The following is a 26,495-nucleotide window of genomic DNA, read 5'->3' on the forward strand; positions in this document are numbered from 1 at the left end:
GTAGCTATAATCTCCTTGTGTTTCAGTCTGCATCACTGCTTTTCTTTTGAACACTCTTGGTATACCATATTCTCAATAATGTATAAATGATTATAACCTCCCACTATTTTCTTATTAATTATTCCATCATTGACTCTATTTCTTAGACTTGTTTTATTCTGTTTACCATATAGAATATTCTGCATGTAACTATCAGTAATTTTTTTCAAAATCAAAGAGGGCTTCTTGCTTAACTCAGAAGTTAAGACACTGAAGACAGCTGTCTAAAAATAGGTGTCTGACAAGACCTGATGGCTCTTAAGATCTGTCAGCAATGCTAGGGGAACCTGAGCCATAGTAAACAGAATGATGATTGCCCTAGATCCAACCAAATAAATGAATTTTTAAATGCTTGTAAGAATAATAATTGTTCTATGTTTCAAAAACAAAAGTATATCCGTTATTCTTAGACCATTATCCTAGTGAGGAAAGGCAGTCATAACACAGCATCTGCCTAACTGACTTGACTTTAGGTACATTCTGATAGAACTCATTGTCTCTGCCCCTAATCTTCTCCAGAAGTTCCTGGTGCCAGCTTAGGGATCTAAGTTGAAAATATGGCATGAATCTTACATACCTGCAAGTTTCAAATTGACAGGTGGGAGATTTACTTCTTGCAGACTCTTATAGGTCAATGCTTGAATCACACACTGAGCTAAATTGGTTGGTAGAACAGATGGTAGTGAGCCTATTCTACTCCAACATTAGCAACCCTACTTCTGACTTAGACCCTCTAACCTTAGAAGCAGTCTAGAAGAAAAAAAAAGCTCAGAATCAATTGAACTATCTTTTCAACACTGAATTTATTCACTGCCATTCCATAAGCAGTCAAAGACCTAAATGTTCACACAAGAGTTTATGGAAATATTTAGATAATGGTTTGCCAAAGTAATTGAAGACTCTCAAGACATTTGGATTTGGGCAACTATTTTATCATAAAAGCAAGTCCTTAACCAGGAAGTAAGGAAACATAATTCTCTTTTTCCTCCAAAACTTCCGGGCAGGTCAACCCTTGTACTGTAAATTTAAAAGTTCTGTCAAGTATATGCTTAATAAAAACTTGCCACTGAAAAAGAAGTTCAAAAGAAATTAATAATAATACATCTATCCTCTATTCTCCTCTCCACACTGAGACCAAAGCTTCCTCCAACTCATAACACAGACTCTTTGGGGGCACTAACAACTCAAGGGTTTCTATGTTCATGAGACAATAGCACCACTTTTGCAGCATAGAATAACTAAAGCCGTTAATGCTAATAGGAGTTTGAATTAAAGACTACTCTAGAATATATTCTACCCTCCCCTGTGTACGTGTGTGTGTGTGTGTGTGTGTGTGCGTGTTAATGAAACTAAAATCAAAGGCCTCCTGAGTGTTAGGCAAGCTCTTTAACACTGAGCCACATCCGCAGAACCCTTAAAATTTTAATGAAAAGATATTTTTAAAAAACTTCCAACAATCCCAGCTGACAGTGAGGTATCCTATAGTTTCAAAATCAATTAAGATTTGCAAAGGAACTACTAGATGTTAGCATTTTGATTATATAGTAGAGAAGCAGTGAAGAAAATACGGACTATTCAAATGATTAAGGTGGTTAATTCTAGGTGGTGGGGTAACTCATTAAATATCCACTTACTTTCAATAGTAGTCGTTCTCTTGCATGTTCTCCACATAATCCAATTTACCCTTTTGTCTGAAGTCTTTGATTACACTGGCATAAAAGTATGGTTAGCCAAAGTCTACGAAGTTTTCTTCATGACTGTTTGGCCAATGGAAACCAAAGTAATAATTTGACCATCCTTGGAATTGTGATCCATTTAGGACATGAGCCCAGTGTCGGGCTGCCTTATATTTGGTGCTAAGATGAAGCTAGTCACAAGAGACTTACAATATCGTATCTACCAGAGATTCTATTCTGGATATACTTGTCTTCAATGCTTGTTTTACAGAGTGGATGTGAAGATTAAATGGTATAAGAAAAACAGTTTTAACTGTAATCAGAGAGAACCCTAAACAAATGCTTTTTTTTTTCCTGGAGCTGAGGACCGAACCCAGGGCCTTGCGCTTGCTAGGCAAGCGCTCTACCACTGAGCTAAATCCCCAACCCTCCCCCCCTTTTTTTTAAAGTAAGAGTACTTTCCTGCCTCATTTTCGGGACACTTGATTTACTAGTTGCCCTCTATTGGTGTGATGATAACAAGGAAGTTCTGTAGAGAAAAGCTGAGAATTGTGAGTGAGCAAAGGCATGTTTCAGTCTTTACATCTAGTAGCTCTCACTTCAGATTACGGTCGAAAATGCAGAGGAGATGAACTGGCCAACACCCTCCTCTCCAAATTGCTAATCCATTAAAAGAAAGAAATACACCTATCTCTATGAGGCAACTAAAGCTATGGCAACCAAAGCTGTGAGAAAGGTTCAACTGCATTACTACACTTCTGTGACAATGCAAGTTCTTCCTAACATTAAATATTTTGCAAATCATTGTGGAATTTTCTTTTCTTTTTTTCTTGACAAGGCCTCCTATAACTAGATTCTCTTCGTTGCCCCAGGACAATATTGAACTTCTGATCCTCCTATCTCCAATCTGAGTTGGAGTGTTGGGATTAGAGGTATATACCAATGTGCCCACTTTTGATTTTTTTTTAATGTGATGCTAAAAAAGAGATGCCCACTTCATGCTAGGCAAGCACTCACTCTACCAAGTGAACTAATTGCCAGCCTTACAATACAGTAATTCTTTCAAAGATATCTACTTCAATTTTTTTAAAGTGTTACATATTCATAAGATTTGAACAATACAAAATAAATAAATGAAAGCACTATTAGTAGCCTGTGGATCTCTTTATGTACCTTTGTTCTCTGTCACAAGTCTATAAGCAAATAAGCACCTGATAGGCCAATATTTTGTTCTTTTCCAGAACCAAGTACAGTTTATACTATCTACCCTAGGATTGATGATATGTCAATTGAATGACTGAATGAATAAGTGATTTAAAAATGAAATTGCTTTTTGAAAATCTAAATCTGCCTGTTAGAAATGCCCACTACTGGGGTTGGGGATTTAGCTCAGTGGTTAGAGCGCTTGCCTAGGAAGCGCAAGGCCCTGGGTTCGGTCCCCAGCTCCGGAAAAGAAAAAAAAAGAAAGAAAGAAATGCCCACTACTGCAAGGGGACTGGCCGTATGGTGTGTCACAGTGGGATTCCTTTGGACAAGCAGGAAGCACAGCTTACCATAATTATTTCTCGCAGTCTTCCTTCATGAAGAGAAAAATGAAATAAAAATTTCTCTTAAAAGTGCTTTATCTCCTTTCTTGGTGGTATTTTAAACATTGTTCTCTTTTCTATATTTATAAAAGGTGTGTGTGTGTGTGTATGTGTGTGTGTGTGTGTGTGTGTGTGTGTGTGTGTTGGGGGTGGGAGACAAGACAGAACGACTTATATTCACTGAAGCTAAAGGAATAATTATAGTTAAACTGGTAACAAGGCAGAAGGGTGAATCATAGGAAGGCAAGGTTCTGCAGTAAGTATGACTTGGCTTATGCAATGATGGGCTTAGCTTGTAAAATTCTTAAAACCTAATATTTATAAAATGGCTTCAGTCCAAAAACCAATAAAAAAAAAAAACTCGCTACTGCTTTGTAATTTTTTCCAGTGACATCTACACTTATACAAATGCTTGGACCTACTCACAGGCTAGAAACCAATCACAATAGGTAAAGAGTGTCTGACAGATGATCTCTTCGGTCATTAGAAGTAGATGAAGAAAGAGAACGTTGAGCAGTGTACAGAGGTAGAGATAGTGTACTAATATACTACTGAGGGGTTGGGGACTTAGCTCCGTGGTAGAGCGCTTGCCTAGCAAGCGGAAGGCCCTGAGTTCGGTCCTCAGCTCAAAAAGAAAAAAAAAAAAAAAAAGAATATACTACTGAGTAGAGTGTCCAGATTCAATAAAAGCTACATGGACACACATAGGTAGCAAAGAAATATCAAGTGGCCAATCATTACAGGAGTTCGAATTGAGGGACATAGTGAGAAGTCGCCTTGGAAATTAAATTGCTTGGCATGTTGACATGGAAGGGAGTTTCTACAATACCTTGATGGAGCCCATTTTCTGGGAACTGAAGGGAGTTTTGATAGACAGTTTAAAAGTGTTCAAGATAAGCTATCCCCTCTTTGGATTACAAATGACAGGTAAAGCAACAGAAGTCAATGTCCTGTGGTTTCTTAAATTTAAAGGCAACATAATCTGGAACAGAACATTCTATAGGAGTACACTTGAATTTGACATCACACAAGTCACTACTACAAACCTAAAAACAATATCACGCAGAAGCCTGGAGCCAGGGGCTCAATGAAAATGCACCTGGAAGCGCGGTATGAACCAACCAGACAGCAGCACAAAAGCTCGCTCACTGCCCAGCACAGAATTGAACTCCAGATCCTTCACTTGTACTCACCTTCCTGAGCGTTGATTCCCCGGCCCTTCTCCAGCATTCCTCCCCGAACGAACGCAGGCTTCCTGAGAAGGAGATGAGTGCGTGAGAAGCAAAAGCGCGGATGGCTAAGATCGTCCCGCTGGCTCACTGGCCGCTGGTCCTCCAGTCCTGTGTCCAAAGTTATTACTTGCAGGTGAAACTCGAAGCCGAGGGACCCGGATTCCCTCAGGCGCGGGAAGCAGCCTCGTCCATCCTCTCCTCAGCACAGCCCCTCTCTTGCAAAGACACAGGTCTGAGGGCCCACAGCTTAAGTACCCACTCAACGCTTTCGCGTGCCAGCCGCAACTCCTACTCCTTACCCTCACTGCGCCTGCGCAAGCAACGCACAGGCGCACAAACAAGGGGCGTGAGCCGCGGGTAGCCAGCGCCCTCCTCGCCCCGCTCACCTGGCTGACCTCTGTTTCTCAGTCCTCAGCTCCAGCTGCACCACTAATTCCCCTATCCAAGCATATTTTTAAGGGTAGAAATGCAGGATCCAACTGGCTTCACCTTCACTTCCGGAAGAAACTAAAACAGTAGGTAGTAAGCTCCGTTGAACTGGTGGGAAATGACTTCTAAAGATAGGTTCCTTGGAGTTAATTCTTAAGAGGTTTAAAATATGCTAGATTAAGCAGAACTCAATCACTAGGGGTCTAGCGGTGGAAATGTTTAAAGATATGTCCCTGATTGTCCTGGAGTTTCTAGTGGTGTTTGTTATGTGGAGTTGGGCGGCGGGGCGGGATGAGAAGCTGGGAGTAAAGTGAGAAGCAGCACATTTGGAAGGGATCAAAATGGGTCCAAAGAACTACTGGAGCTGATGGCGCTTAAGAAAGGTGTTCCTGAAGCTATAATGGGCTACCTATGGGAGTAATACTCAGAGAGAAGGTGAGGCCCAAGGCTCAATAATTCTAGGTTGTTAGAGGCCAATAGGACTCTGCAGAACTTGTGAGTTCTAATGACAGCCCTCAGATCCGTGCTATGATGGCGTTTTCACCTGTCCTCAACAAAATAATAAAAGAACAGTTTTATTATTTTAATGTTTATAGGTGATTTGCCTACAAGTATGGCTTATGCCTATTACTTACATAGGCCAAAAGATGCAGTTGGATCCCTTGGAACTTACAGGTAGTTGTGAACTGCCATGCAGGTGCTAGGAATTGATCCTGGATCCTCTGGAAGAGCAGCCAGTGTTCTTAACCACTGAGCCATCTCTCCCACCCTCACAATAGACTTTTTTTAATTGTATAAAATTAACTGTAATATAGTCCCACCCCCCCTGAATTTTACAAAATGATGCTAAGACTAGTTATAATATTCTCTTTTTTTAAAATAGCATTGATTCATTTGTCCATAGTGAAACCCGTGATGCCAATCGCTCTAAGGACAGCTTGGACATTTGGGCTCATTTCTCCACCTATCCTTGGTCTCCTGATTTGCTGCTCTCAGGCTCTGCAGAGTAGAGGCTCAGTTAAAGTTGAACCAGGTTGGATTACTGGTGCTTTGAATGCCATCATGGTAGCACTCTCTCATTTATTCCAGAAGAGTGCTGTGGAAAAGAGATTCGGAAATGCTCGTGGAGCGAGTTTGATGGAGTCTCCATGTCGAAGCGCACCTGTGAACTCAAACCACTCTCCAAGGCTCCTTTTGAGATTCTTTTCCATAGATAGGAAAGGTGGCATGCCATACACAACTTGTGACAAAGCAATTGTCCCATCCATGCACAGCTCCAAGAACTGCTTGATCAAAACATACACTGTCATCTGAGCATACGATGCCACCATTGGAATCTAGTCTATAAGCTCTTTCCCAGGAGACTTAAATTTGGTTGCTAGAAAACCAAAGAGCAAGGATCCTACCCAAGACTGGGAGGTGAACCAATCAACTGAGGCACTTGGTAAGTGTTGAGACAGGTTTCAGACACTGCGTAGCCAGATTTCCCTAGTATAACCAAAAGAGTCTTGACTGGATGTTGACTCATTCAGAGCCGCTACAAATTTTCTCAGCAAGACCCAATAACCAACCCAATCAGGAGTGTACAGCAGTGGCCAACAGTAGACGATATCTCTAGAGATATAATCACAAGTTCTTTACTTCCCTCTAGGCAGCACACCAAAGGTTCATAGGCAGCCCTGTCTTTCCCTTGGACAGGCGAGGAGAGATATGACCACTCAGGAACTCCAGCAGAACACAGAGCTTCCCACAGTTCTGGGAATAGATAACACATGAACATCAAACTGCCAGTAGCTGGATGGAATCTTGTCCTGTGTTCACGACTGAGCACGGACAGCGTGCTGATGTCGATGTCTCTCTTTCTGCCGATTCCTACATTGGGAATCTGTGGTATCTCTAGGATGTTCTCTGCAGTCACCACTCAAGTTGAAAAACAACGTAGGGGTTGGGGATTTAGCTCAGCAGTAGAGCGCTTGCCTAGCGAGCGCAAGGCCCTGGGTTCGGTCCCCAGCTCCGAAAAAAAAGAAAAAAAAAAAAAAGAAAGAAAAACAACGTAAATCCAGTATCAGTTGTTTCTGTGTCCATACAGAAACAGCTTTTACTTCATCACCGGCAAGAGGTGTCTGGGTGGGGTCAGGCTTCCTTCTTTTGTTGACATTTTGTAGACATCTTAGAATATTCTAGTTATCATATTCTTAACTAAGTATTAAAATCAAGTTGGAATACACGATGACTAATCCTTGTCGCCCAGACCTGATTTAAGATTACCCTGGATGTGTCTGGGAGGGTATTTCCAGAAAAGTTTTGATGGAGGAAGGAAGACCCACTTGAATGTTGGGTGGTACCATCCCATGGGCTGGGATTAAGAAAGTGAGCTGAACACCAGCATCTATCTCTCTTTCCTAACTACAGATGCCATGTGACCAACTGTCCCACACTTTTGCTGTGATGGACTGGACTCTCAAACTGCGAGTCAAAGAATAAAAACAAAATAAAATAAAAACATTGGTTCCCCCCCCCTCAGTATTTTGGCACAGCAACAAGACAGGCATCTAATACAGGGCTCTTCTGGTTTTAGTTATTGATTGACATCCTACTTGCTTGGGAAATACAAAAGTCAGGAAACCAATAAATTGTCAGATCCTTCGTCTGGTTGCTGATGCAGTTAAAGCTTGGGATAGAGGAATAGGAGGTCCGAGCTAATAGTCCAGGTTAGTTAGACAGTACTGATAGTAGCTGGGTGCAGGACATCCCCCATCTGTTCCTTTTATGCCTTGTTCTTTTTTTTCTCTCTCTCCTTTTCTTTTTTCTTTTCTTTTTTTTTTTTTTTTTTCGGAGCTGGGGACCGAACTCAGGGCCTTGTGCTTGCTAGGCAAGCGCTCTACCATGAGCTAAAGCCCCAACCCTTCTGCCTTGTTCTTAAGCAAATTGCAGTTCATATCTGCACCTGCCAAACCAATAAGACCCTGTGAAGAAAAGCTTTTGTGCGTGTGTGCGTATGTGTGCACAGGAGTGTAGGTCAGGACAACTTGCAGGAGTCGGTTTTCTCCTCTACCATGGAGGCTCCTAAAACTGAACTAAGGCTTGACATTAAGGCTTGAACGGAAGCTGCTACCTGCTCAACCATTTTGCTGTTCCCTTTACTACTACTACTACTACTACTACTACTACTACTATTATTATTATTATTATTATTATTATAGATTGTCAGTCTCTCCAAATCATTTGTACCTATTACCATATCTTTTTATCTACCATTTTCTCCTCTTCAATACCAGACCCTTGGCACTCCTGGCTGGTTACCTATATCTGATCTTCAATTTATCTTTAAAAACGGTTGTCTGGCACTGTTTCTAACCGATGTGTATAGATTTAGAAAACATTTTATTGCCCACTGCACTGTTCCCGGCTATCTCCTTTCCTTTGCCACTTTAATTATGAACACCCAAGGGTAACAGATACACCGGTCTTCCTTTTTTTTTTTTTTTTTTTTTTATGCCTAGAACACTCTTAAAGTGACAGGTACACAAGTGTAACTGGAATTAATAACTAAATGAACACATTCTTTGCCCATGGTGTGCTTTAATAAATTTTGAAAAATGCAATTGTATTTATATGACACCTTCTTGGTTTGCAAATGATAGGAACAAAGGAACCGGGCCTGGGTGAACACAAGCAGGGAGCCGAGGTAAGGCGTTTCCCCCTGGGACTCTGGTCAGTTTTACTTGCGAGTGGGAAGAGGAGAAAGTAACAGGTGAAGGCAAGACGATGAAATAGTGAAGAATGGCCAAGGAGTACAGAGGTCCTGGAGTGACTCCCCAGTAAGTCTGCACCCTGGTTCATACCAGACGGCATCCCGTCAGCCAGTAGGAGAGTGGCCGTCCTAAACAGTGCAACCTCCAATCTACCCTGTGGAGTTAAAAATATGAGGTGTTTGCTCTCTGTTTAAGTGATGTTTCTCAACACACTAACCCAGTTCTTCAGACTCCTCCCCTAGAGCATTCTCTAGAATCCCCTTCATTCCTAGCAGGGCCATCCCTTCTGATTCTTCTTTAGTGTTCTCTCGCCTCTGCTGCTTACCCTCTCCTGTCATTAAGTAAGTATCCACATTTTCAATCCACATTTCCCTTTGAAGGTGGGTGACACTATTCTCTAGAGTTAGCTAAAACCCTGGTTGCAATCTTTGAACCTACCCTTGAGAAAGAAGCAGCCCTTAAAATCATTAACGCTCTTTCCTGGAATCTTGTATTGAATATGCAAGGCTCATAACTTTAACCCTTACACATTCCTGTAGATGAAGCCATATGTTTTACTCACATGTCCAGTTTGAAGCACAGAGAAGTGGTCCCCTACGCATCCAGCTTTGAGGAGCTACAAGCGTTGGGGGTATGTATCCTACTAAGGGCCCCCCTTTAATAGGAAACATTGTCGATTAGGAGAGGCCCCCTGCAGTAGACACATTTGTATTAATTAAATCCTCTCATGCTTCCAGCTAATTGGAACAAGGAGAAAAACCACTGATTCTCTATCTCTCTGGAACTTGACTAGGACTTGTCTACCGAGTCCACTTAGGGCTTTTAATTGTAGACTTGGGAGGCTGTAGTCTGTCTTATGTGTTGGGAAGCAAAGATGCTAGCCTACAGAGGACAGTGGCTTGCTTATGCAGTGGAAGCAGAACTGGCCACAGGAAACCACTGCCTTTTTCCTAGCCTCCCCTGAGGTTCCTGTCCTCTCCTGAGGCCTAGTTGCTACATCCCTTGAATGGGCTCAGTAAGAAACCTTCTCTTGAAATAAATTTCTGGGCTGGGGATGGCTCACTAGCATAAGGACCTGTGTTGGAATCCCCACCAAACCCACATAAAGGCTGGGTCATCTTCCCTGCCTGCCTGCCTGTAATTCCAGTGTTCAGGAGGCTGGGACAAAGGATTTCTGAAGCAAACTGTTTAGCCAGACTAGCTAAACCTGTGAGTTCCAGGTCCAATCCAGAGACTTCATCCCATCAATCCTCCCACTATTCCTCCCTCTAGTCCTCCCGCTAGGCCTCCCACTAGCCCTCCCATTAGGCCTCCCACCAGCCCTCCCACTAGTCCTCCCACTAGTCCTCCCACCAGTTCTCCCATGTCCCCTCACCAGTTCTTCATCCCTCCAGATCCAGACACAATCATTTTTGCACAGTGGATGGATGGAATGAGGTTGGGATTCAGTAGTTCTGAAAAGAAGGAAGAGGTCACCTGTGCTGGGTACAAAGACTAATCCCAAAAACCAGACAGACACTGTCTCGACCTAGGGCTTGAGCACTTTCAGGTTAGGCAAGGCCTCCATCCTCGGAACCCCTTAGCTAGCCTACAGTGGTTGCTGGAGATGGGAAGTGGGACCAGAAGGAGACTGGACTCTGGCCCCTCTTCTTCCTGTAGCCAGGGTAGGTAATGGCTCACCCAACGTTTGCAGGATTTCTGGCATGAGGGATGATGCCAAAACAGACAACACAGAGACTAAGAAAAGGTCCTGCTTTTAGTGGGTTCTATAGGTGAGAAGCCCAGGGATATTAGGGTAGGAAGGATTCACCCACCCTGTCAAGCCTCCTGGATTAGCTTTGACACAAGAATTTGTACCTGGCCGTTAGCCTGGGTCCTAGTGAATGGACATTTTTGAGCCTTCAAGACCACAAATCACATTCATTTCTAGACTAACTGCCTCCCTCTCCCTCCCCTCTTCTTCCCTTCCCTTCCTCCCTCCCTCCTTCTCCCTTCTTCCCTTTCTCCCTCAGAAAATATTTTTTCTTCATTCCTCAGAAAGTATCTTATTGTACATCCCCAGGCCAGCCTTGAGTTTCTGGGCCCTGACAATCCTCCTGCTCCAGCCTGCCGAGTAGATAGTACTAAATGACGACCCATCTTGGCTCTTCTCTGAGCTTCAGTTTGCTCATCTGAGAAGTGGGGCTCATAAACAATTTCTACTGTGTGGAAGGGTGGATACAATGGCCTGTGCACACACTGTGTTCGATATAGAGCATGTTGTCAGTGTGGCTTCAAGGCCACTCCTGGCCATGAAGAGTCTTTCTGAGCTCAGGTGACCCTCCAGACCTTCTCCAAGGACAACTGTGGAGTTATTCATCCGCTCAATCAAGGAATTCCTTGTTCTTTAAACTGTCCTTGGAAGGACATGCCCAGGTGGTGCCTGGGAAGAAAGGTCCTGTAAATAGAGCCTAATCTCCTCTCTCACCTCTCCCACCCTAGGGTTCCCAGCCAGACCTTCACAGTCCAGGCGGCAGAAGTTCTCTGAATGACTCTGGTAGTCATTGCACCAGTAACGGCTATTGATCTGGAAGATTCCATAGTCAAAGGTACCATCTGCATTCTCAGTCACCTTTGATATGTTGAATTTGCTCTCCACAAAAGCCAAGCACAGCCCTTAGAAAAGAGAGAAGAGGGATGCTCTTTAGGTAGGATCTAAACTGAGTGGGTAGGAAGTTGACACAAAAGGGGGCGGGAGAGAAGGCATCAGGAGAGAGAACAAGGCCCAAGAGGCTAGCCATGCCTGAAGAGCTAGAAACAGCCATAGGTTTCTCCATCCTGTCCTTCGGTCCATTTCCCCATCCATTTGTATAGCCACACACACCCCCCATCTTTCCACCTACGTATGTTTTATGCACTCTCGCTGAGTACCTTCTGTTAGCTAGGAGCTATGCATAGCCAGATAGGCTAGTATTGACTTCAAGGGGTCTAGTACAGATTGAACAAAAGTACAAAAGTATGGGCTTAACACAGAGGAGGGGAGGAAGAGAGGGGAGGGGGGAAGGAGAGAGAGAGCGAACGGTGAGGGAGATAGAGAGAAGGGGATAAGGGAGGAAGGGAGGGAGTGAGAGGGAAGGAGGGAGGGAAGCGGGAGGGAGGGAGGAAGAGAGAGAGAGAGAGAGAGAGAGAGAGAGAGAGAGAGAGAGTGAGAATATATGTTCAAGTCAGTTTTCATTACTTCAGGACCTCTCGTTTCTGCAGCTGTGTCCTGTATTCCACACTAACTATGGCCTGGAAGCTTCAGGCTGCTCTCTCTCTCTCTCTCTCTCTCTCTCTCTCTCTCTCTCTCTTTCTCTCTCTCTCCCACTCTCTCTCTGCTACCCATTTCTCCATGAGTGCTAGGATTATAGATGCATTAAAAAGTTATTTTTATTTATGCGCATGCGTGTCTGTGTGCATGTGCATGTGACTGCCAGGTGCCTGTGGAGGCCAGAAGTATCAGGTGCCTTGGAGATGGAGTCGCAGGTTCTAAGTTGCTCCAGAGGGGACTCAAACTCAGGTCTACTGGAGGAGTAGAGCATTTCTCCAGCTCCCACTTTAAAAAAACAAAAACAAAAACAAAAACAACAACAAAAACTTTAAGATCAAAGTTATCAGGCATACAAGGCAGGTGCTGTTACCCGCCCAGCCATCTGCTGGCCCCTTAAGCTTCTCCTTGGTTTGTTTGAGACAAAAACTTTGCTATAGAGCCCTGGTTAGCCTCATAGCAATCCTCTTGCCTTCGTCTCTGAGAATGACAAGCCTGCACCACGTTCTCCACACACATGTCACCACCAGCCGACCCTGGATATCTGTGTGTGTGCTTGTTGCTGTGTTTGCCCTCCTAGAATGTAAGCACTGTGAGGGAAAGAATTTGATTTACCTCTACCACAGTAGTGCATAGCAAGTGCTCAGTTAATAGCCGTTGGTTGAGATGGGACATGTTGGGAGAGACTTCTTGTTGGAGGGAGATAGTTCTCTGAGCTCAACTTGGAAAGACAAATGTCAGAGAAAGGAAGGCCGGTAAGAGATGCAGGGAAGGGGGGCGGGGAAGGAGCCGAGGAGAGGACACTCACAGTGAGGCAGGGAGTAGCCCTCAAACCCATCCAAGTCCTCTTGATACAGAATCCTGGCCAAGGTACAGCGATTGATGATGCTGCCATCATTCACGACCAGAAGGCAGCTCACCACACAGATAAACAGCACCCTCATCATCATCCAAGGAGACGGGGTACCAGCCGGTCTCTGAGAGCCTGGGGAATCTGAGCGAGAAATCAAATTTCCCTAATGGGGTCAGAGAGTGCTTGGTAAGGAAGAGGAGGCTCCTGCCAAGAACCACCTTGTTCTGTAGATCCTCCCAGAAGGCCCCCCAGGCTGGCTGGGAGCTAGGGCCAGAGAGGTACACTTTGAAGCTGGATAGGGCCACCTGCTGGGACCACTGTTGCCCACAAGGGAATCCCTGTGAGGCTCAATGGCCAAGCCAGACCTTCCTGCATCCCAAGGCTCTGAGAAGCTTATCTCTGAGGGACATTCTGAATCACAATAAAAAGGCCTGCAAGACACACCTGTGAAATAAAGAGCTATTTGCTACTGACCTGAAAGTCTAACTCAACAGGGCTTCATCCATTCTATTTGCAACACCAGAGCGGGTCAGTTCTCCTTCCTCTCAAGAAGGCATGTGTTCTTGGCACCCCCAGCCTTCTGGAACCCTGGTTCTGTGACGTCATCACCCTCCAGGAAAGATGGTGGTTTGAACTGTGCAAGCTGTCCAAGCTTCAGGTAGAAATGGTAGATAGGTCTGGAAGGCAAGGAAGGTGTCCCATGTAAGGCAGACGGATGGGCAAAACCCTACCACCTCCCTCCCTTTCTGGGAACAGGACAACCTTAGCTTCCTACTCGTCCTGCCCGTGTCCCTGGGCTGTAGGATGTGTACCTATATTCTGAATTGGAACTCGGCAGAGCTGTGGGGTTTTGCACAGGACCTATGTACCTTGCAATTTGATTTCTGTGGGCCCAGCCCCTGTGCAGCTCCAGTCCTTTGTAGAAAGTCTGTGGAGTCAAGGCCAGAATCCAATCCAGAAGCAACCTTCAAGGATCCACATACACCTTTTCCTTCCCACTCTCTGGGACTCAGTGAGCCTCCCTTCCTCCATAAACAAAGCTGAGTTGTGTTTCTGTTACACGCTCACAAAGAAGACCTATCTACCTATTATAACATGACGATGCTTCAGAAGGGTGCTGAAAAATATTTAGAAATCACTATCACTAAACAAGATACATTTAGTGGGAAGGTAATTATGGGTAATTTAGAAGTCTGGAAGCAATGCTCAACATCTTGAAGCTGGTACTTGCTGTGCTAGCCAGCAGCCACTAGAGGACAGAAGCAGCCGGTGTCAAAGAAGATGGGGGTGGGGGTGGGGGCCAGAGTTTGGTATTCCGAAATGCAACACGCCTTCCCTTAGAGGCCCTAGCCTCCCCAGTTAGCCAGCAGCGACCATTCTCTTGAATTTCAGACTTGGTCTCTTTGGTTAGGAATCTGCCTTGTTTGTCCGTCAGCACTGGGAGAGCTCCCTGTGCTCCCTGTGCTCCCTGTGTTTAAACAAGGGCGGACACCAGGCTCCGGGTTTGTGGAGCTGTCGATGGCACCAGAACTGTGATTCTCAGAGTAGCTTCAGAAAATTCTCCCATTCACTTTGCCTGGAGCCCTATGATTAGGAAGCAGGCCAACTTACTGGACCAGTCGCTGCAGCATCATGGGCTTAACTAACCTGGTTGGCACACGGCCAACAGTGGGGCACCGGGATAAACGACTCAGTGAAAGAGACAGAAAAGAGAGCAGAGTCGATGCAGACAGGGAAATGCCCATGGATGCGGTGGATGAGCCTCCCAGTGAGAACAAATGTTGACCCTGAATGAGCCCTGTCCGCGGGGTGCAATGCTCAACTCTGCAGGCAAGGAATCCATTTGTCTTCTCAGAGTTCCTAAGAATCAGCTGCAGAGAAGTTAGCCATCCCAAAGTCTCAGAGCTGGGAGGAGGCAGCCTAAAACCAAACCTGTGAGATTTAGCAATCACATAAACAAAATCGTCTTTTTTTTTTTTTTTTTTGAGGCAAGAACTCTGTAGCCCAGGCTAGCCCCAAACTCATGGTCCTCTTCCTGCCTTAGTCTCTCAAGTCCTGATGGACTTATTGTTGAGCACTAACGTCCAGCTCTGCCGTTCATTATTTGAAATAGCCACATTACATGTTGCAAATCTGTGATGTGTCTTAATACATTTCCTTTTTTTTTTTTTTTCTGTTCATTGAGAGTTGAATCTAGATGCCTAATCAGATTCAGATGAAGGTTTAAACTTTTGGCAAGTCTTGTCAGTTGTCTTCCCAAAGGCATTGTCCTGATTTTATTTCTGTTGTTATGATTAAAATTCCCTGACAACCGACAACCGGCAATTTAGGAGAGAAAGGATTTGTTTTAACTTGCAATTCCAAGTTACAGTTCACCAATACTAGGAAGTCGTTGTAGAAAGAGCTTGGGACAGCTGGTCGCATCACACCAGTGATCAGTGGAGAGGACTGAATGTCTGCGTTTGCTTGCTTGCCTTCTTGTGCTCAGATTGGTTTCTCCATCTTAAACAATTCAAGATCCCTTGCCTAGGGAATGGCGCTGCCAACCTGGGCAGGCTTTTCCCATATCAGTTAACTTGGTTAAGACAACCTTGGACAGACATGTCCACAGGGCAGTCCGAGTAGACAGTTTCTCTCTGAGACTCTTATCTCAGATGATTGTAGGTTACCTCAACATTAAAGCTAACTGTCACAAGCGTGTCATGAACTTCTTCAGTGATATTGCTCAATGTCCAGCCCTGTTATTTCAAGTAGTACGTGCTCTTAACTGCTGAGGCATATTTTCAACCTAGTCTCCCACCTTCTTTATAATTCTGATGAAGCAGGAGGTAGCAATCATTTTTTTTTTATAGAAGCCTTCATAGTATGTATTTTCACCATTGCAGACCGTAAGATCTCCTTGCAACTGTTTGGTTCTGTCATCACGGCACAAAATCAGCCGCAGATAAGGCATCCGAGAGTGAGTCTGTCCCTGCTGCTGTAAAATCTCGCAAAAACAGGTTGTGGCTAAACTTGGCCCATCAGCTAATGACTGATCCTTCTTATAAACAATAATGTACAGTGTGTCTCCTTTGAAACAAACCCTTGTATAATTGAGCAATTGCTGTCTTGTGATAGCAGCTTTATACCATTTTCAGAAGTAGGATCCTTTTCCAAATGACACACATAAAAATTCATCTAGCCAGGGGCTGGAGAGATGGCTCATCAGTTAAGGGCACTGGCTGTTCTTGCAGAAGATCCAGGTTCATGTGTCAGCACCCATGTAGCCACTAACAGCCAGCTGTAACTTCCGTTCTAAAGAGTCTGTCACCTGTTTCTGGCCTCCATGGGCGTTGCATGCATAGGCCCTGGATGGTTGAAAACTTTAGTAATGGCATCATTAGTAGCTATTAAAGATGCCATTGTTAAATAACATCATGTAGGGAGCGTACCAAGACAACCAGACCCAGAAACAAACATTTCTCACACTGGCCCCTCGCTTTTACCCTTTCATTTGTCCAATTGGCCAGAAGAAATCATACGACGAGTTCCATCAGTGTGAAAGGTATGTGTCTTAGTCAGGGTTTCTATTCCTGCACAAAACATCATGACCAACGGGCAAGTTGGGGAGGAAAGGGTTTATTCAGCTTACACTTCCACACTGCTGTTCATCACTAAAGGAAGTCAGGACTGGAACTCACACAAGGGCAGGAAGTTGGAGGCAGGAACTGAGGCAGAGGCCATGGAGGGGTGCTGCTTGCTGGCTTGCTTCCCCTGGCTTGCTTCCCCTGGCTTGCTCAGTTTGCTTTCTTACAGAACCCAGGACTACCAGCCCAGGGATATCACCACCCACCATGGGCTGGACCCGCCCCCCCATCACTAATTGAGAAAATGCCCAGCAGCTGGATCTCATGAAGGCATTTCCTCAAGTGGGGGCTCCTTTCTCTGTGATAACTTCAGCTTGTGTCAAGTTGACACACAAAACCAGCCAGTACAGTAGGATTCTATGGTTCATCGGTGGTTACCTAACCGTCGCTCAGGTCACAGGCAGAAGGATCTCTGTGCCCAAACAGCTTGGGTGGGGGAAGGTACTAGGATTGATTCTGCAAGAGGGAGAATGCGTCACTGGCATGTTGGCACGTTGCAACCCACTGCTGCTGACTACAATGGAGAAGGGAAATTCCTCAAGACAGTGGGCATGCCTCAGGCAGACAAAAAGCAACAATCACCCATTTTCCCCAGGTCAAGCTTCCTTAACAAGACAGAATACAAGCTTAGCCAGAGCTGGCCCTGTGCCTATACCCGCAAAGACTTGCTTCATGTCCAGAGTTCAGAGGCATTTTCCCTGAACTGTTGAAAGTAAAAAATCACTTCCAACCTTGGAAAGCGACAAGAGACACTACAGATGCCTGGCCGTTCCTTGGGCCAGCATCTGACTGCCATCCTGTCACTTCAAAGACTCAGTGCTGAGCCCCATGCCTGCGAGGCTGGGAATGGTTTCCCATGCTTAAGCCAGAGTTGGCATCACTAAGATGCTTGGGAATCCAAATAGAGCTTCCCTTCCTGTGTTCTACTAGCCTTGGGTGCCCAGCATGCATTGTCTTCCCCTAGCTTGTCCTTACCAGCTTGCTCTTACCAAGTTTCTCTGCCTCTGACCTACCTGTCTGTGGCAGGGACTGTCCTGTACAACCATGATTTCCCAAGGTCCCACTCATTTTATTGTTTTGAGACAGGGAGCCATATATCCCAAGCTGCTCTCAAATTTGGCAAGTAGCACAGTAGAGGATGACCTTGAACTTCTGACCCACCTGCCTCTGTTCCCCAGGACTGGGATTACAGGCACGCAACACCACGCTTGGTTCATACCAAGCTGGGGCTCAGACCCAGGGCCTTCTGCAAGTGCTCTACCTACTGGGCTACATACCCAGCCCTTCCTTTTGTTTTTGTGAGTCAAGGCCTCATTCTGTAGCCCAGACTTTACTGGAGCATATGGGAGCTCACCTGCCTGACCCCGCTTGCCACGCGCCTCCCCAGACTGTGTGGTATTACAGGCATGAACCGCCATGCCCAAACCAGGGGCCCCATCTCTTCAAGGTTCAACCATCTCCTAGTTCCGCCCTAGGAACAAAGTCATCAGCACATGAACCCTTCGGGGACGTTTCAAACATATTCGACTTCAGCAACCATAAGGCAGCCCTGATCTTTCCCTTCAGCTGTCTGCACTGGCAAATATCCCCCAAGGGTCTGAGCTAACAGGGAACCACGGGCTCTTCAAGCCCTGTCATTAAGGGACTGGCATCTTGCTCTGTTCCCTGCTGTTCCGGCTGGTAGGGAGGCTGCTGCACAAACGGGCAACACAGAAGGATCTCTCTCTCTCTCTCTCTCTCTCTCTCTCTCTCTCTCTCTCTCTCCTTCCTCCAGGCTTGTTCTTTCTGCTCGGGAAGCCAGATGCTTTGCAGTTTAATTGCATGCTGCAGTTGGAAGTACAGAATGTCAATGTTGGAAAGGAAGGACCTCGTTATAGATAATAGCTACCAGCATTTATTGAGCACTTACTCTGTGCCAGGTGCCGTGCCAGGCCTGCTTCCAGGCATGGCCTTATTTAACTTTTGTGGCGTTGTCTGTGTTCTACACGAAGAAACTGAGGCTTAAGAGAAGCTTCAGACCACTGAACTGAGAATAGGTCCCCTATTGAAGGAATCAGAGAAAGAACTGGAAGAGCTTGAAGGGGCTCGAGACCCCATATGAACAACAATGCCAACCAACCAGAGCTTCCAGGGACTAAGCCACTACCTAAAGACTATAGATGGACTGACCCTGGACTCTGACCCCATAGGTAGCAATGAATATCCTAGTAAGAGCACCAGTGGAAGGGGAAGCCCTGGGTCCTGCTAAGACTGAACCCCCAGTGAACTAGTCTATGGGGGGAGGGCGGCAATGGGGGGAGGGTTGGGAGGGGAACACCCATAAGGAAGGGGAGGGGGGAGGGGGATGTTTGCCCGGAAACCGGGAAAGGGAATAACACTCGAAATGTATATAAGAAATACTCAAGTTAATAAAAAAAAAAAAAAAAGAGAGAGAAGCTTCAGAGAATTCCCCTGTGTTCTAGGCGGTACCTCATGGCACAAAGTATTAGTTGATATTAGCAGGGGGTGGTGGGGGAGTAAGGTTGTGTTGAGGGGAGAAAGGTTTCCATTGTCGGATGCCACATCCTGACTCTCCTTAGAGAACTCAAAAATAACACCACATATGTAAGGCCCTGAGAGTTCCTGCAGCATCTCATGTATTGCAGACTTCATATTACCACTGCTGTGGAAAGGGCAGTCTGGAGACTGCAGATAATGACCAACCTCCTCATCTACAGATGGCCCATGAGGCCTAGACACTTTGGGGACAGACCAGACAAAGACCCTGGGCTTCATGTTTCTACATACACAGAGCACAAAAAAGCAGACAGAAGCTCATCTGGTCCACTAACCTGTTTGAGTTTTAAAAAAAAATGTAATGAAGACTTTCTTTGTGTCTGTACAAGTGTGTGTGTGTGTGTGTGTGTGTGTGTGTGTAAGTAGGAGGTCAACCTCAGAGGTTGCTCCTCAAGTAGTATACTTACACATACACACACACACACACACACACACACACACACACACACACACACACACAGACCCTTTTTTTTTTGAGAAAGGGTTTTTTACTTGTGGGACTCTACCAAGTAGGTGAGGCTATCTGGAAAATGAATCTCAAGGGACCATCAGTGTCTGGTATTACAGGTAGGTAATACAGTATATATGTACAACATGCCCCACCTTTTATAGAAAACATACTTTGTAAGGATCAAACTCAGGTCCTCATGCTTTCAAAGCAAGCATTTTACTAAGAATCTCTCCAGCTTCTTGATTAATGGATGAACCAATCAAAACCCCAAAAAGGAGGGTTGACTTGTCCAAAATCACACAGCCAATTAGGAGCCCAGCAGAAACAGATTCTAGATCTCTAAAATTATAATATTCTCTAAAACATGACCCAACTAGACATAGTATTTCACCTGTTATCCTACACCCAGGAAGCTGAGGCAGGAGCATCTTGAGTTCCAGGTCAGCCAGGACTATGTAACAAAACTGACTTAGCTGTGAAGAGAAACCATGACCAAGGCAACTCTTATGAAGGCAAACATTTACTTGGGACTGGTGTCTTACTTAGGGTTTAACTGCTGTGAACAGACACCATGACCAAGGCAACTCTTACAAAGGACATTTAATGAGGGCTGGCTTACAGGTTCAGAGCTTCAATCTATTATCAACAAGGTGGGAACATGGCAGCATCCAGGCAGGCATGGTGCAGGAGGAGCTGAGAGTTCTACATCTCATTCCAAAGGCAAACAGAAGACTGACTCACAGGCAGCTAGGACAAGGGTCTTAAAGCCCGCCCCCACAGTGACACACTTCCTCCAACAAAGCCACATCTATCCTGACAAGGCCACACCTCTTAATAGTACCACTTCCCATAGGCAAAGCATATTCAAACCACCACAAAAAAACCCTGTCTCAATAACTCAGTCAATCAATCCTAAATCAGACAGGTGGTGGCAGGTGAGGCATAGCGTCTCTTGATACCTATGACAAATATATCTGCTCATTGGGCAGTGCTTGTGCTGGCTTTCCACAGCTAAAGGTATCACCCCGCCCCCCCCCCCACCTCAGGCCTTTCTCCCACGGACCTCGGTAAAGCTACCCTGACTAGTACAACCTGAGGGACTCCCTGTGCCCTCTACCCACTTGCCATAGCAGAACAGGGCTGGCACCACAGTGGCAACGTCTTGTGAGCGAGGGCAAACAAAGCAACCAGTGTTTAATTCTGTACCCAGGGCAGTAAAAATGCCATTGGCTTCCCTCCTGTCCTCCAACTGGAAACACGAGACCATTTGGACAGGAACTGGGCAGAAGGCAAATTTGCCTGCCTCAGGAAGAGCTTGCTGAGATAATGAACCATGTAAATAGGATCCAAGAAGATCTGCTGGTGATGTAAATTCCACTCCGGGGCTCTCAGCCTCTCTGAAGGGCATGCTCCTTCCATGGTCAACTATTTACATTTTAAATAGAGAGAAGGGCAGAGAAGGTATAGTTGGGTATGTAGATGAGCTTGGTCTTACCGTTATTACAATAGCTCGCACGTGCGAGGAACACTGTCTTTACCCTGTTTACAGTGTAGATGGTTTCTAATGTCAGCTCATGAGGACGTTTTAGTCCCCATGGTTCATCTAGCCAGCAGCTGCAATGAGGAAGGTTTTATTAACCTCTTTGCCCCGGGGGAGGATCGTTTCTTACCAACCCTGGTGGCCCACACATGCCAGAAGGCCAAAGGTTATTTCAAACAGCTGCAGAGACAGTGCATTACCGCCTCCTGAGTGGCCCATGCCATTCCTCTTGGGGACCAGATTGTCCACATGGCCCTTCCAGAGCTGAGAGAGACAGAAGTGTGACTGAGGTAGAGGGTAAAAATAGTCCCACGTGGGTGGCAGCTGGGCCAGAAGCACCTTCTTCCTTCTCTCTAGAGGAGGGTGGCAACCCGGGTGGAGAACAGCTCCTGGGTTCCAGAGGCCCCCACCCTGCACTTTGAACTTCCCTTCTTCCCCTGACAGTGAAATGCACCCCACACAGATCTACCCATACGCATCATGAGCTGGAAGCATGTGGACTTGGTTGTAAGTCTTACAGGTCTGTAAGTCTTACAGGTCTGTAATACTGTCTGTGCCACACTACCTGCTACGACCTCGGGCAAGATTTCCTTCTAACTCTCCAAGGACTTCTTTCTCCAAGGCTTGCTGTGAGAGCATGGCCATGGGAGGGCTGCTGGCAGGTTTCATTTTTCTTCCCTCTTCCATCTACCAGCTGTTTACATGCTAGCCCATTCTCCAAGTGTGGCCATGAGAAAAGTCAAGCAGCCCCACGGAAAGGCTACTGTGAGGGGAGGATTAAGGTTTCCTCCTGCCTACAGGCAACTAAGGAACTAAGGGAGTATGGTGGTTTGAATGGAAATGGCTCCCATAGGCTCATAGGGTGTGGCCTTTTGGAGAAGTGTGCCTGAGGAGAAGCTCAAACCAGGCCCTGTGGCTCACACTCTCTCTTCTTCCTGCCTGCTGATCCAGATGTAGAACTCTCAACTCCTCCTCCAGCACCTTGTCTGCCTGCAGGCCACCATGTTTCATGCCACAAGACAGTAATGGACTGAACCTCTGAACTATAAGCCGACTCCGAGTTGCTGTGTTCATGGTGTCTCTCCACAGCAATCGAAACCCTAACTAAGACAGAGAGATCTGGGAAGCCAGTCCTCTGCCCTCAGCCTAACTTATAGATGACTGTGACCTTAGCCAAGACCTGGAGTTCCATCTTGTGAGGGACTGTGCCAGAGCCTAGCTGCTCAGGTACTGGGAGGAAACCAGTGTCTGCTCCGTGTGAAGGGATCTGTGAGGCAGCCATTGAAGAAGGAATGCCTTTGCCTGTCAGGGTTCCCACAAAATTGAAGAGTACAGGAGCCAGGGAGAAGGCTCAGTCAGTAAAGCGTTTGCCACACAGGTGTGAGGACTTGAGCTTTGCACACCTGTAATTCTAGTGCTGAGGAGGTGAAGACTGGAGGCTCCCTAGAGCTTGAAGGTCAGGTAGTCTGGCTGGCTTAGTGACCTCCAGACTCAGCTGGAGACCCTGTTTCAGAACTAAGATAGAAGGGACTGGAGCTAAAGCTCCCTGAGAGAATGCTTACCTCACATATATGACACATGGGGTTCAACCCTTAGTCCTGAGGGGATCATGGGGAGGAGGTGGAGAAAAACACTCACCTTTGACCTACACACACACACACACACACACACACACACACACACACACACACACACACACAAACACATACATACCTGGGGGTGGGGGTGGAGTAAAAAGAGTTGATACACACCAAACTGGCCAATCTTGCCAGGACTCATGGTCCAGAGAAATAGTGGGTAATGACCTGGGTTTGGGTCAAACAGGTCCCCCATTTCTGAGCTAGAGGAGCCTGAGAGCCCAGGTCTACACAGGCAATAGCCAGACTTGTATGTGAAAATCAAACCTTAATACCTAGCAGCAGTCAGAAGGCTAAACACAGCCCCCGTAGTAACAAGCAGGCTTGAGTTTGGCAGGCAGCTAGCAGCTGACAGCGCCCCTAGTTTTGTCTCTAAATCCTGAAGGACACGATAGGGAAAGCAATATGTTCCCCCAAACTATGCCTACCTTTCGTTGAGCCCAAGTTATACTGTTCTGTACCCCACCCTCAGGCTTTCCTGCCTCTACTGCGAAGCTTCCTGCCCTGCCTGCCTTCAGTCAGCTAGACACAGGCAATTGGCTGACTCTTGTCCCAGCAAGATCTCAGGGAACAGCCTAGGCTTGTCCTCAGTTGGTGATTCCACGAGCTAGAGCTCTCTCCCTTCACACGACAGGTCAAAGGCAAACATCTCTCAACCCTCCTTTCACACCACGTTATCCAGAGGGATCTAGACTGAAGGGTAGGTGGGCCGGCAGCAAGGACTGAGAACTTAAGGACTAGAACATTGCCCCATGCGTGCTGCGCATACTCCCTGAAACAGGCGTTGTCCTGTTCTCCCTACTCACTCTCTACTCCCACCCTTTGCGGCCGACAGCTGGACTTCAGCTGGATAGAGTCAAGGACATGGGCTCCAAGTCCAGCTTAAGCCTCCCCCCGCCCCGCCTTAAGCTGAGCAGAATAATGAGCAAAGGACATATACGAGCATTTCTCTAAAGAAATTCTGCTGCCAAGAGTAAAGTACAGACTGTCCGGGCCAGATACTTGCAGTACAAAACAGCATGTACACTACAGAAGACAAGACACTACATTCCCGGACACAAATAGACAACCAGGAGGAGGTTGTACCTAGGTAATAACACTGACCTGCCCCCAGGCAGCAGTTTTAGAGGGTTTCCCCCACTTTTGCTGATCCATGCTAAGTGATCTACAATGACTGATTCTATAAAGTAAATCAAATAGAAACTCCCCCAGATGACTTAATTTTAATGAATATATGAAATAGGGGTGGCATATGGGGCCAAACACATGGTAAGAGGCAAAGAGCTTTCCTTGGCTGTGGCTTCAGCCAGGGGAAAGCTGAGAGGGTCCAGCAGAGACAATGTGGCACAGCCAAGACACCCAGAGTCAAGCCAGTTGGAGCCGGCAATGCCAGAGCCAAAGCTACCCATTCCTGCCCCGCCTTAAACATGAAGAAGGGCTCCAGACCGCCCCCAGCTACAGTTCTGAGAACAGACATCTTGGGGCAGCTTTCAGCCCAGAAACAGACAGCAACCATCCAGAGTGAGTCAACGTTATTTGGCCGGAGGGCAGGAGCTGCCTGGACGCTCTGACCCTTTCCAGCGGAGTTTGCGCAAACTGCACGCTGGGAGGGGTTCGTGTCCCCGCAGCTTGGGCGCCGCGAGTGGGTTGGGGAAGGGCGGGGCGGGGCGGAGCTCGGCGGTTGCCAGGGGCGGGGCGGCACGGCAGGCTAGGAGCTCCGTGGGCGATAGCCACGCACTGTTGGCTCTCTCCAGATCGCGCGCCGCCTGTTGCTCTCTGCTCCAGGCCGCCGGTTTCCGGGTGGGGAGGTAGGCGGACCGAAAGCGTGGGCGGCCTCCCGCCTTCCTCTCCTGCTGGCGCAAGGGTGATCCAGGGACCCCAAGGCGTCCCCGACAGCGCGGACGCCGCCAGCTCCCGGCGCGTCCTAGCCCGCGTATTCAGACCCCCCAGGCACCGCGCCGGGATGAACGTGAGCTTTCTGAACCACAGCGGCCTGGAAGAGGTGGGTGGTGACGCCCGAGCCACCCTGGGAAACCGCAGCCACGGGCTGGGCACGTGGCTAGACTGCTGCCCCGGCGGCGCACCGCTGACCGCCAGCGACGGGGTCCCCGCGGGACTGGCGCCCGACGAACGCAGCCTGTGGGTGTCGCGCGTGGCGCAGATCGCCGTGCTCTGCGTGCTGTCGCTCACCGTGGTCTTCGGCGTTTTCTTCCTGGGATGTAACCTGCTCATCAAGTCCGAGAGCATGATCAACTTTCTGATGCAGGAACGCAGGCCCTCCAAGGACGTGGGCGCCGCCATCCTGGGACTGTACTGAGCGCCGGCCGCCCTCGCCAGCGTCGGAGCACGGCGAGGAAGGGACCACGGAGCCTCTTTCTCAAGGCTTTGTCCGCTGCCTGCGATCAACGAAGTACCTCGCACCACCTGGTCCTGGACTCCTCAGGACTCCGCGGCGGTGGCGCGGGCGGTGCGCGAAGGGACTGTCACTCTGGACTCTTTCGTGTGCGCTCCAGCAGGGGCCAGGGACGCAGGGTTCTTCACAGGTTTTTTACAAAGAGAAGTTCGGGGCAGGGTGGGAGACACGGATAGGGAGATGTAATGCGAGGCTAAGGTTACTGCCGCGGGGATGTCGGGCGTTTTAGTGAGGGCCAGCTCCAAGGAGGGCTCAGGGAAGAGAGAAGCATCACTGAGATTTTGCATCTGATCTCGCATTGCGTCTGAAAAGAAATTTTGTAATAAAACCATGGCCGTCGGGCTTCCTGATACATTCTAACTGTGCCTGTGCGGGGTGTGTGTGTGTGTGTGTGTGTGTGTGTGTGTGTGTGTGTGTGTGTGTGTGTGTGTAGGGAGGGGAACGTGTCCTACTTCTGGCCCTATTTGGTTGACTTAAACTGTAGGGCAGACAGCGCTGAAGCTCCTTGGGGTCTCGGACCAAGAGGAGAGAGAAAGGAACTGTTTTATGTTTGGGTTTGGTTTGTTTATTGATTTCTTAGTTTTTCATTCAAGTTGTTTTTGTTGTCTTTTTTATTTTTTTCCCCTTCTTTCTACAAAGAACTGTTTTCTTCTACACCTACACCTACAGTGGAGGAAGCAGGTCCTTTGGGGCAGCCAGACACTTGGTGAGATTAATTGCTGGAAATTGAAATGGAAAAAGAAAGTGAACAGAATTGGGGGAGGGGATAAAAATAAATGTATCAGACAAATTCGTTTGGGTAGAGAGGGACTAGATCTAGTAAAATTCCAGCCTGAGCCCAGAAGCCCCATTTAATGGTTTATTTTGCCCCACTCCGATAGATGGTAGATGGATGGACTCAGAACAGACCCCTTAGTTCTGTCCTGGAAGGGGACTTGGATGTTTAAGATGAGGAAAATGACCTCCAAATGCAGTCGTCTTCTGAGTACTAGATCCTTCTGTTTAAAAATGCATCCTCCACTCCCTAATAACCTGAAACTAAGTTCTGGAGGGGACTTGGTGCTTACTGGACAAAAGGAAGGGAAGAGGGCCATCTGTCCAGGCCACCACAGGGAGAAATCCCTCTTCCCATAGGCTTTTTGACCTATGTGCACCCTCTTAGTGAGTCTTGGGCATAGAGTACTTGGAAAGGTTTCTGGGGAAACGGAGCTCAGGTCCCTCCCTCTCCTCTCCAACTGGGCGGAAATGAAGGAGGACTAAAAAGAGAATGGCTGGTGCCTTCTCTGGCTTTAGAATGGATAACAGAAGGAACCTTCTGTCTTTGGCACCAGTTAGATAGGAAAGGAGGCTGCGGTGGGGATGGGATATATCACATGTGGTGATTGAGTCTGAAGGATTTTGACTCGTCTCAGCTCC

The 26,495-nt window shown here is 47.0% G+C and overlaps 3 protein-coding genes and 1 long non-coding RNA gene across 5 annotated transcripts in view; 2 read left to right on the plus strand and 2 right to left on the minus strand.

Moving 5' to 3' along the window:
- The window catches only part of Prp2l1 (proline rich protein 2-like 1), a 78,303-nt gene extending 73,550 nt beyond the window's left edge, over window positions 1-4,753 (minus strand). The window contains exon 1 of the mRNA NM_001419907.1: window positions 4,495-4,753. The gene's annotated coding sequence lies outside the window, so the exon portion shown is untranslated. The remainder of the gene's footprint in view (window positions 1-4,494) is intronic.
- Window positions 3,052-15,937, plus strand: LOC103693460 (uncharacterized). Of its 2 annotated transcripts, XR_005490783.2 has the most exons (7): window positions 3,052-5,048; window positions 6,052-6,406; window positions 8,607-8,650; window positions 9,257-9,348; window positions 11,199-11,305; window positions 12,861-13,514; window positions 15,742-15,937. It is a non-coding gene; the product is annotated as an uncharacterized LOC103693460 (long non-coding RNA). The 2 variants fall into 2 exon arrangements; XR_001840297.3 differs by lacking the exon at window positions 12,861-13,514.
- Window positions 8,528-13,363, minus strand: Lyzl6 (lysozyme-like 6). The gene is made up of 5 exons (NM_001135833.1): window positions 13,331-13,363; window positions 12,812-12,997; window positions 11,214-11,372; window positions 10,093-10,171; window positions 8,528-8,871 (listed from the first exon to the last, which is right to left on the minus strand). The coding sequence occupies exons 2-5, from the start codon at window positions 12,951-12,953 to the stop codon at window positions 8,802-8,804; spliced, it is 450 nt and encodes a 149-aa protein (NP_001129305.2). The 5' UTR covers window positions 12,954-12,997; window positions 13,331-13,363; the 3' UTR covers window positions 8,528-8,801.
- Window positions 15,938-24,432: 8,495 nt separating the features above from the next.
- Rprml (reprimo-like) lies at window positions 24,433-25,437 on the plus strand. Its single transcript, NM_001109481.1, has one exon. It carries the CDS (start codon window positions 24,630-24,632, stop codon window positions 24,981-24,983), a length of 354 nt encoding a protein of 117 aa, NP_001102951.1. The 5' UTR covers window positions 24,433-24,629; the 3' UTR covers window positions 24,984-25,437.
- Window positions 25,438-26,495: the final 1,058 nt, after the last annotated feature.

This window comes from Rattus norvegicus, chromosome 10 (genome assembly GCF_036323735.1).
Source record: "Rattus norvegicus strain BN/NHsdMcwi chromosome 10, GRCr8, whole genome shotgun sequence".
Taxonomy (NCBI): Eukaryota; Metazoa; Chordata; class Mammalia; order Rodentia; family Muridae; genus Rattus; species Rattus norvegicus.

Bases quoted from the DNA above. Each gene is read 5' to 3' on its own strand.
- Lyzl6 (NM_001135833.1), bottom strand. From the start codon at position 12,953: ATGATGATGAGGGTGCTGTTTATCTGTGTGGTGAGCTGCCTTCTGGTC. The intron at 11,373-12,811 runs GTGAGTGTCCTC...CTCTTTTCTAAG, and splicing joins GGGCTACTCCCTGCCTCACT to GGCTGTGCTTGGCTTTTGTG. The intron at 10,172-11,213 runs GTCTGGCTGGGA...CCTTCTTTTCAG, and splicing joins CTGCCGCCTGGACTGTGAAG to AACTACTGAATCCCAACCTC.
- Rprml (NM_001109481.1), top strand. From the start codon at position 24,630: ATGAACGTGAGCTTTCTGAACCACAGCGGCCTGGAAGAGGTGGGTGGT.